The 11,393-nt window shown below is 39.7% G+C and overlaps 1 protein-coding gene across 1 annotated transcript; it reads left to right on the top strand.

Moving 5' to 3' along the window:
- Positions 1-334: 334 nt before the first annotated feature.
- On the top strand, positions 335-10,667 carry LOC122227917 (guanylate-binding protein 6-like). The gene is made up of 6 exons (XM_042952698.1): positions 335-689; positions 4,625-4,842; positions 5,885-5,969; positions 6,311-6,501; positions 7,451-7,630; positions 10,288-10,667. The coding sequence occupies exons 2-5, from the start codon at positions 4,753-4,755 to the stop codon at positions 7,622-7,624; spliced, it is 540 nt and encodes a 179-aa protein (XP_042808632.1). The 5' UTR covers positions 335-689; positions 4,625-4,752; the 3' UTR covers positions 7,625-7,630; positions 10,288-10,667.
- Positions 10,668-11,393: the final 726 nt, after the last annotated feature.

Here is an 11,393-nt window from a genome sequence, read left to right as displayed (position 1 = left end):
TCTAGGGAGGACTCAAACTACCCACATTTTGACTTCAGTCTGTACTTTCTAACTGATTAAGTTCTCTTAAGACCAGCAAGACCCTGGATGATTGACCCCAAGACAATGATCCACCTGACCTTTGCTGCCCAATTGCACCTACCTACCACTTTGTCCCACATTTTCCTTATATGAACCTGGAAATATTTTTTGGCACTTTGGGGACAGCCTTTGGGACACAAGTCGGCCTCCCTGAAACAAATTCCTTTCCTGACTCACCACCACTCTTCTCTCTGCCTTTGGGTTTTGTCAATGGCCAGCTGCCAAACCTAGTCTGCTTGCGGCCTCTGGAGCCAGCAGCTCTGTGCCCTTGGTCTCAGGCAGCAGTCCCTTTGTGGACAGGCGAGCTGGGGAGAAAATAAAGCTGGTTTGGTGCAATTTCCTAGGGCCTAACTGCAGAGTCATCGGGCTGCTCTCACTTGCTTCACCCTCATACCTTCTCTGGCTCTGGCGTCTGGGTTCCAGCAGGTTTTCCCCAAATAATTAAAAATAGCATGAAGTGCTTTTACTTTCAGGTTCAGCTTTATGCTCATTTCCTTTCTTAACAACCTCAGTTTGTTTTCAGCTTCTGTGGGAGAAGAAAACAGCAAGGGTGAGTTAAGAGGTACCTGGATGCTCATTCTTGAACAGAACAGCAATCTATGGCTCAGGTATGTTCATTTCTAAACTGTCTTTTACATGCACTTTAGGTTTGGGCTTAAAACCCTAATTTCTGACATAAACATGAGAACTCAGAAGAGGAATGCAATAGATACATGTAAATATGTAAGCTATAAAACCTGTGTTTGCGATTTTCCACTTAACGCTGTTACATATTCTTGTTCTAAAATCTACACATTAAAAAAAATCTGAATTACAGAGGAAGTTTAAGACTACAATGAATTCTTACACACCATTCACTTGGATTTGCCCCTGTGGTGATATTTTGTGACATCTGCATGCTCTCTTTCTAAATAGATATGTAAGTTTTTCTATTAACATTCTTATTCTGATTATTATTTGGAGCAATAAGTAACAGAGGCTGTGACTCTTCACCACTAAATACTTTGGCACGTAGATCTTGGGATCCAGACATGCTTCTACTTTCTTTCTTTGGATCCATCTCATTCCCCCACAGCCATTCCTACCTCTCCCTCTGGCTACTATTCCGTCACTCTGGTAAGGACATCCCTGGCCATCCTGCTAATGCTTGCAGTGAATTCTCTGGGTATTTAACATAGCTAACCTCTCCCTTCTTCTAGGGCTCACTCTGTCTACGTTGCCTCTGAAACCCATGGTCTGCCAGTGCTGTCACCCCTTATAGTTCCCAGAGGCTTTTCTTCTTTTGTATTCCCAAACTGAATTAAGTCGTCTCCACTTGTAATTCAATGAACCCCTATCACTCACATCTCTCTCTCTCTCTCCTCAGGATTATTTCAGTTTAACCGGTCTACCATGTGCCCAACATGGGGACCGGGCAGAGAACAGAATAGTCAGGACACCGTCCTCCTCAAGCTTAGACCTTGGTGGAGATGATTAGAGTTGTGATCAACAGTAGAGTATAATCCTTGTTGCATTGTCCATCATCTTCCTAGTTTGAGATGGTTACTGGGAAGTAGTGTTAACTATCCCCTTGTAACCATTCTTCCTTTCTCCCCTACTAATAGAACTCCTGCTTCTTTGCCATGCACATAGTTTCCCAGAATAATGATGGCAATTCCAGCCTCTCTTGTGGTTGTGTACGGGAATATGGATAACCTAAGAAGCGATTTAGTTTACATAGACTTTACATAGTAAGGTAAAGAGTTAGTATTCTCTGCTTAGAATACAAATGACAGCACACCAGGGACTGCCCCTTACAGATGGTTGAGCATATGATAGGATCTGAAGCTTCCGTCCTTATGAAACACAACTACATACCATCCCCAGACTACTAATCCTGAAATTTATGAGGGAGAAATAAGTGTAAACTGCTTATGACACATTTCTTTCCTAACTGTCACAGCTAAGCCTAATTCTAACCTAATAGTTATCTTAGTATCACTCTGAGGGCAGGGGCTGCAGCTTATTTATCTTTTAATCCAAGCACACAAGCACAACATGTGGCAAATAATAGATGTTCAACCAATGAGTTGAAGTAAAAAAAAAAAAGGGGGGGGGGCACAGTGAATGGGACTAGATATCAAGGAATAAAAATATGAAAAGATATCTTTCATAAACCTGAGTTGAACTGGAGCCCGGGGTGAAGCACTGAGCTGTGCCAGGAGAGAGCCAGGTCTAGAAACTGCTGAGTGGTTTGCAGCTGTCATCCTGACTCTGCAGAAACAAGAGGAGCCCATCGGGTCACAATAATACATTAGAGCAGGTATTGTGAAGATAGGAGAGTCAACAGAAATCCCGTAGAAGTTACTGATCATGGCATATGGGTAACCAATGTTTTTGAAGAAAATTATCTTGCCAGGTAATTGGGTGCCAAACATAGAATAGTAAAACAGACCTTCAGGCTTCTAGTCATGGGTCTACCATTTATTCACTATGTGCTTTTGGCAAATACCTTACTTTGACTTTCTGATCTCATTTGCAAAGTGAGTAGAAGAAGCCTACTTTGCAGGTTCTTGTTAGAATCAATGAGAGCAACACATCGGAGACTGGTGATACCCAGGATTTTGTCTCTAGCTTCATCAGAGATTTGGAGAATAATGCAGGCAGCACTCTGCAGATGGCCAATGGTAGCCCGCATTTTGTGCCATGGAAAAGTACAGAAGTGCTGATGTATTCATGCTTCGGATAACTCTGAGGCTAGAGAATGACTTTGTGGTCTTATTTTACTGTGAAGCTCTTCTGGGTTTGCAATTTTCCATTGTATCTGAGGAGACAACCTGTATGAGAAATGCTCTTCTCAGAGATTAAATATATATAATATATAATATAAAATATATAATATATAATATATAAAATATATAATATATAGTATATAATATATAATATATATATTCCAAGAAAACTAAATTTCCAACAATTAATTCCTCAAAGTCGGTAGAATTTTAGTAGGAATATATACAATCTCATTCACCCTCCTTCACCTCATATCTACTTTATTTTTATTTTTATTGATATAAATGACATATAACATTTTATAAGTTTAAGGTATAAAACTTGTTGAATTGATATATTTATATATTGCAACATGATTACAATCATATTAGTCTTAACTAACATCTCTATCATGTCACTTAATTATCATATGTGTGTGTATGTGTGTGCTTAGCAACTTTGAAGTTTATAATCTGGTGTTGTTGTCTATAATCACTATGCTGTGCATCTCTAGGACTTATTTATTTACTAGTTGCAAGTTTATACCCTTGTAAACCACAAACCTCCACTTCCCCCACCTCCCAGCCCCTGGTAATTACCCTTCTACTGTCTTTATGAGTTCAGGTTTTTTAGATTCCACATACAAGTGCTGTCATAGAGTATTTGACTTATCTCACTTACTATAATGCCCTTGAGGTCCATACATGTCACAAACAGCAACATTTCCTTATTTCTCATGCCTGAACAATATCCCACTGTATATATGTACAGAATTCCTTTATCCATTCATCTATTGATGGATATTTAGGTTTCCATATCTTGGCTATTGTCACTTATGCTGCAATAACATGAGAATGCATATATCTCCTTGAGATCCTGATTTCAATTCTTTTAGATAAATACCCCTAAGTGGGATTGCTGGATAATACGGTAGTTCTATTTTATTTAATTTGAGAGAGAGAAAGAGTGAGTGAGTGTGTGTGTGTGTGTGTGTGTGTGTGTGTGAGAGAGAGAGAGAGAGAGAGAGAGAGAGAGAGAGAGAGAGAGAGAGAGCAGGCGAGGGGAGGAAAGGGAGGAAGAGACAGAGTCCCAAGCAGGCTCTGCACTGACAGCACACAGAACCTGGAGGGGGAGGTGAGGGGTTCAATCTCACAAACCATGAGATCATGACCTGAACCGAAATCAAGAGTCAGATGCTTAACTGACTGAGGCACCCAGATGCCCCATGGTACTTATTTTTTAATTTTATGGAACCTCCATACTGTTTTCCATAGTGGCTGAACCAATTTACAATGTACATTTCTACCATCCGTGTACAAAGGTTGTCTCATTTCCACATCCTCACTAATGATTATCTCTTGTCTTCTTACTATTAGCCATTCTAACAGGTGTGAGGTGACATCTCATTCTGCTTTTGAGATATCTCTTATTTTCCTGATGATTAGTGATCTTTTCATTTACTGTTGGCCATTTGGATGTCTTCTTTGGAAATATGCCTGTGTAGTTCTTCTGCTGATTTTGTAATTGATTGTTATTAAGTTGTGTGGTTGTCCACTATGTTTTTATGCCTCATTTGGAAATTCTTTTTCCAAAAGATATCAGAGCATGTTAACTAAGAATAGATACTGAAAATTTTTAAGTGCAGTGATCAGGAGGAAAACACTTATTTAGTAGGAGGAGATGGGATTTATAAAAAGTTTCAAACTTCATAGCGTCTTTAAAAAATCATCTTAGAATTTATAGTTTCTAATTTTGAATCTCATTGATACCCTAAACTTCTTGCCTCATTCAGGGCTGGGGATTCTGGTGACCTTAGTGGATGCCTTCAACAGCGGAGCGGTTCCCTCTCTGGAAAACACGGTGATATCTGTGTCCTAGTGTGAGGACTCAGTGGCTCTGCAGAGTGAGGTTCCCACAGAAATGGTCGTGGCAGTACCAGACCTGGGCTATGGAGCCGCCCCCACGGAGCAGCCCCCCCAAAATGACGAGGAGTTATGGAAGAAGTACATGGTACTTAGTCTTAATAGTTGATTCTTCATGTTACCCCCTCTACCTAAAGGGCACCTGATTGGCCATAGATTAGCTAACATTCACAGCAGAAGGATGCTGATTATTCTGAATAAGAGAGTTAAAAGGACACTATTACTCTATTTTATCTCCTTCTCCTCCAAACGCAGGCACTTTATCTGGAAATCTGTCTAATCTCTGAAGCAAAGTCAGTACAGACACTCAGATGGCCTCCTTGACGGAACATCTAGTTTCCCTGTGGGCTTGAAACATGCTTCAGTTATTTTGAGCTGGCTGCTTTTCTGTGCACTCTCACCCATTCAATCCAAAGTTCTCTGCGAAGATTGTTAGCAGATCATTCTTTACCTTTATTTTACTTTGAGTTGTATGACTGTGAATCATGCCTTGTAGATAGCATTACAGGATGCCATAGCTGCACAGAGCCATAGAGATCATATAATACAAACTCAACATTTCACAAGGAAGGCTCAGGGAGTTCAGAAACTTAACCAATAGTCTTGAAGGAGTATTTCTGAGATGGTAGTAATTGAAGTTTCATTGAACAGTAATTCACACACCATAAGTTTCATGCAGTGAAAATGTACAATTGACAAAAATGTACAAATGTAAATGCACAGTGATTTCTTTCACACAAGGAAGGTGGTCTAAGAAATCTTCCTGGAAGAGGAGTGTGACATACATTTTGAAAGATTTGTACGTATCATCCAGGGTGGAAGTTACTGGAGGAGTCACAAACAGGAAAAAAAAAAAACAGCATGTGAAAAATATGAAAGCATCTGAGGTTACACGTCTGGAAAACTGCAATTTCTTCTGACTGGTGGAACCTAGCACGAGTGGAGGGAAGCAGCATTGGCAGACGAGGCTGGAGGAATAGTGAGACAGGCAGGGTCTTAGAACATGCATTTGTAGGTGGGGGGCGGGGAACAACTAGGGAATTTGATCAGAGCAGTTTTTTTCTCAGAATATTTCAATGGAAGTTCAGGTTAGACCTGCCTGATATGTCTCTGCCCTTTGTGGTTCCCAGAGTTTAGTGCAGATGAAGAAGGAACTAGAGGGAAGCTGCATGAAGAAAGATGAGCTTCTCCATGAAGCACGAGAAGCCTTAGCAGGTATGGGGAGGGCTCTGGGCATGATGGGGAGGGAGGTTCCTGCCAGGCCCTCTGAGACCTCTGACAGGAAGATCTTCTCGAAGCAAGGAGTTTCCTCTCCTGTGGAAGACATGCTCTGCTAAATCTGAAAATAATAAGACAAGGTGCGGTTGTTCGTCGGCCAGCCAGTCAGGGGGCCTTTCCCACCTTGTTCTCAAACCTGCCCTCGATGTGTGGTCACGAGTTAAATTTGGACATTTCTGTCTGCTCTTCCCAGACAGTTTGGTGTCTGAGAAAGTGGTGGTTGTGGGACAGAGGGTTGTTGCTTTCAGGCTTAACCATTGTTTTCTTGCCTGGAGCAGAGGAGCAAGCCAAAAGAGAGACAGCTGAGAAGGAAAAGCGGCTTCTTGAGAAAAGGTGTAAAATGCTGCAGCAAAAGTTAGAGACTCTAGAAACAATTTTCCAGGAATCCATGGCCCAAATGAGAGAGGAGATAAAGAGAGAGAGAAAAAACCTTCTGAGAGGGCAGAATGAGAGGATTCAGAGGCTGGAGGTAAGCCTGGCTCGGGTCTGGGCAGTGACTGCAGAAGAAAGCCCTGGAACCCTAGCAAGGGAGGACTGAAAGTTAAAGCAAAGCCAGACAGAGAAGCACTGCTGTCATTTACTGCACCCAATTCACTACAAGCCCTGAATCTGTAATGGCTTGTGTCAGGGCACGTGGGCTGTGTTCACGCTGAGTTTCTGGAGAGTCCCATAGGAACTTGGTAGCTCCAAGAATTTCCGGAATATAAATCACCTTCCCAGGACATGTGCTGCTGTTCTGAGAGATTCCTGGATGATCTCACGGAGCCAATATTAAATGGGGTCCTCAGATTTATCGTTGAAGATGTCCTAACTGGGTGTATGTAATAAAAGCAGCAATTGGTTCACTTTCCCAAGATTATTGCCAGTTTTCAGGCACCCTACCCACCCAAAGACCCTAAGATAGATCCCTGCTGACCTAAAACTATCAGATATGTATAGACTCAGAAGTGAGGGGGACTGATAGCTCCGAACCTGTAGTTGTCCCCAGGAGAGGATGGCCTGAGTCAGCATGCAACATAGGGGAAATTCTCTCTTCTCCCGACTGGAAGTGTTTGCATCAGATTTCTCAACCAGCTTAGACATTCCCATTATTTCTAAGATGTGGGTGAGCATTTGTGCCATTCAGATGAAAGAGTCCCTCCTAAATAGCATTAATAGAATATCATACAATTGTCCTCACACCTGTTTAGCACCCTCGCAAAACCTTAGTGATGGATGAATATAAGTAAGGTGGTACTGTGCTTCTTATTCTTCAGCCCCAAACCAGGAGATATTCCTGCTGTAAATGATCTAATAAGAGAGAATACTTGAAAAAGGAAAATGCAGATAATTTTATAAACTATTAATATGTAACCTTACTCCTGAAAGTTTGGGATCTTTAAATGTTTTTCTTTTATGAATGTATCACACAATTTTAGGCCCAAACAAAAATCATGACTGGTAACAAGCAACATACTGAAACTGACTGCACTCCAAAGATAATGGAGAACAATGACAGAGAAGATACTTCGCAGTCTTCGTGGTGGCCTCAAATTTGTGAGCTGCTACAAGAGTTGATTTTACTAATGGTCAAGTTTTTCTCTTGTATGTAATTTCAGGTAATTTTCACAAGTTTTCATAACAGCTTTTTGATATAGCTTATTTTCACGCATATGTACCTTTTCTATTTTTCAGCAAAATTTAACAGAAAAATAGAAAAGTAGAAAACAGAAAAAATAGAAATGCCCTACTATAGGGCATCAATGGTTGACAAAAGATAGAGTAAATGTGGCTGGACAGTTAATTTAAATGGATGTGGAAATAACTGATTAGAAGACAAAGAGAAGGTCAAATTTGTAGCCTCCTGGAAAGAAACACATCGGAATATATTTATCAAGAAGTGCTTCTGAAAGTTGCATCTGAATAATTACTCAAATAGATATCCATAGTGTGTTCTTGAGTAGGATGGGACAGCACCATATGCAAAGCAATTCTTTCTTGGTTTACCTGTAAATTTTATGCATTGCAAGTTAAAATTTCAAAAAGGCTAATTGTAAAATTTAAACAGAGCTGATCAAAAAAATCAAAAGCCAAGACAATTCAGAAGAGGTACAATGAAATGTATAGATCTGCAAGAATTAGAACAGTGTGTCACAGAACATAAATATAAAAACATAAGAACAGAACACACCGTGTAGTCTAAAAGTAGACACCCCACCACATATAGGAATTAAGTGCATGTGAACAGTGTTATTTACGTACTTATTTTTTTAAGTATATTTATTTTTTTTTTTAGAGCAAGAGAAAGCACATGCATGCACACACACACAAGCAGGGGAGGGGCATACAGAGAGGGAGAGAGAGAATCCCAAGCAGAATGCGCACTGTCAGCCCGCTGCGCCACGTGGGGCTCAATATCACAAATCATGAGATCACGACCTAAGTCAAAATCAAGTCAGTCACTTAATTGACTGAGCCACCCAGGCACTTCCCCCAGTAATTTAAAATAACACTTTGGGGGCACCCGAGTGGCTCAGTCAAACAACAAACTTGATTTTGGCCCTGGCCATGATCTCACAATTTGTGATATAGAACCCCACAGGCAGCAGGCTGACAGTGCATAGTCTGCTTGGGATTCTCTCTCTCCCTGTCTCTCTCTCTGTGTGTGTTCATTCCCCCACCCCAAAATAAATAAACGTTTTTAAGAAATAAAATAAAAAAGTAAAATCAGTGGGAACATACAGTTCAGTATGAACTACATAACAGCTGTTGTCAGACAACTGGAGAGCTGTGTAGAATAAGAAGGTGAGTAGATCTATTGTAAATTTTGTGTAAAGTAAGTTCCAGCTTGACTTCAGATGAAACATCAAAAAGCTCCACAGAAACAGTAAATGTCAGATAATTATAAAATTATGTTGGAACATCAAATTTATTTTTAAATGCCATAAAACCCAAAGATGTATAAACACTGACAAAAACTACATTAAAATAAAGATAAATTCATTATAGTGAAAAAGAACCTAAAGAAATTCAGAAGCCAAGAATGTTCTGAAGAGACAGCCTTGATTTCTGTCAGAGGAAAGAGCTGATTTATATGAGTTATACATCATAAAGGGCCACAAATCAATAAAAGTGGGCAAGCTTTGAACAGATAGCTTATAGAAAAGCAAGATATTCAAGTAACTCAAAATAAGAGAAATGAAACAAAACTATAAGATGCAATATTTTACCTCCCATGCTATCAAACTGTGTTTCCAATGTTTCTGAAAACCTGTCCTTTCATGGAAGCCCAAATTGTATAATATCTATTGCAAATTGTGTCTAATATATATTAAATGTTAATAGATGTCCATTTTGGCACCACATATTCAGTTTTAAGGTATACACACACTCTCTCATACACACACAGAGTCATGAAAATTGTGTATTAATAACATGTCCATTGTGGCATTGTCTGTAACTCTAAAGATTGGAACTACTTATATGTCTATATGGGAGTGGTAATGTAAATTTCAGCACACTTCTACAATGGAAAATTATATAGCCAGAAAATTGAGAAATAGCACGATTTGTAATGACACAGAACAACTTACTAGATCTATTGCAATGTGGAAAAACTGGGGTGCCAACCAATGAGACTAGGGCACTATTTCTGCAAAAAAAAAATGGAATTCATAATACTTATTGGTATACACATGAGGAACTAGCACTGTTGGTTGATTCTAGGGGAAACTAGGTTTCTGAGATCAGGAATGAGAGGAATACTTATTTTATTCGGTATAAACCTTTGTATCTTTGGAAATTTTACAAGGAGTATGTAATACTTGTTCAGGAGTATAAGAAAAAAAAACCAACGATGCTGTTTATGGTGATGATGGTGGTGGTGATGATGACAATGATGATGGTATTTAGGAAATTTTACATTCTTAGAAAAGCATCAACCAGTTCAAAAGAGAGGTGTAATAGTGAGGTCCAATACTGGGGGGGAAAACACATATTCCTAATCTTGTTTATATTATAGGGTTGAATTCTACTTCCTTAAATTCTTTGAAAAATAAAGTCTGAATAAGAATATGATGCAATTCTGAAATCCCAGCTTGTGTGTCTTCGCTTTCCAACTTCAAATTACAGTTTTAGATGTTAGTTGTATAGTGTGTCTGCGGTGTATCTTGATGTTTTTGGACTTCCCTTTCAGCTGATGTTTGCATGCTTTGTTTTTGTTATAATGAACTACTTCCAACTGCACAAGCGTGACATGTTAACACCTCTATTCTAGATACCTGTGCACAGTATTCAGACTTCTACCAACAACCTCTACGATCCTCACCTTTATGTTGCAGACTGGTTTCTCCATGAAGTCTTGGATTTCCTGAATCCTCTAAAGCGGGTTGGGTGGCCCTCCTTTGTGATCTCATTGTACCTATGGCATGATTTTGAAAACTTAAGTTACCCATTGACTCTGTTTCGCTGATGATACCTCACTACTAGGGACAAGTTTATCTTTATCATTGTAATCTTAGTTCCTATTTGCATGTCCAACACTTGATCAGTAACTGCAAAATGATGGTTGAACACATTCCCCACTCTCTAAAGATTCTTTTTTAACAAAAGGTTTATTTATTTATTTTTGAGAGAGAGAGAGAGAGAGAGAGAGAGAGCGAGAGCAAGCATGAGTGGGGAAGGGGCAGAGAACGGGGAAGAATGAGAGAATCCCAAGCAGGCTCTGCACTGTCAGCACAGAGCCTGATGTGGAGTTCGAACTCATGAACTGTGAGATCATGACCTGAGCTGAGATAAAGAGTTAGATGCTTAACTGACTGAGCCACTCAGGTGCCGAGTTCCTGTTTTCTATATATATCCTAATTATGACAGATGCTTTAAAGGACCCTTAAAACAAAGGGTATAGTTTTTGACATAGAGAACAAAGACAAAAGGAGATGTAGATAAAATTAAATTTCCTCATAACCTGCAGCCCAATGACAAATACTTGAGACAGGGAGAGTATGACATTCCTCCAGGAACTCCCAACTGTGTTAATATTAATGCTTTGCTAGTGGCAGAAACAACCTTACCTCGACAATAGTCAGACTTCCACGATCTTGTAAGTCTTCTTTAATATATGAAAATCCTCTTGGAGACTTTCTTTTTCTCTACCCCTCCCACCTTAAAAGTATGTAATCAATCACTCCTCACAACCCCAGTACAACTCCTTCTCTCCAGGAGTCCTGTCCCTGTGCTTCAATTAAAGACACCTTTTTGCACCAAAAATGTCTCAAGAATTCTTTCTTGACTCTTCACTCCTGAACCCTACATCAAATCACATAAGTTTTAAGATTCTAATACAAAGGGTGTGGAATGAATTAGGACTACAATTCCTAGGAA

The sequence above is a fragment of the Panthera leo genome, chromosome C1 (genome assembly GCF_018350215.1).
Source record: "Panthera leo isolate Ple1 chromosome C1, P.leo_Ple1_pat1.1, whole genome shotgun sequence".
NCBI classification, from domain to species: Eukaryota; Metazoa; Chordata; class Mammalia; order Carnivora; family Felidae; genus Panthera; species Panthera leo.
Note: the sequence above shows the minus strand (reverse complement) of the source record. Positions and strands in the feature narration are given on the sequence as shown.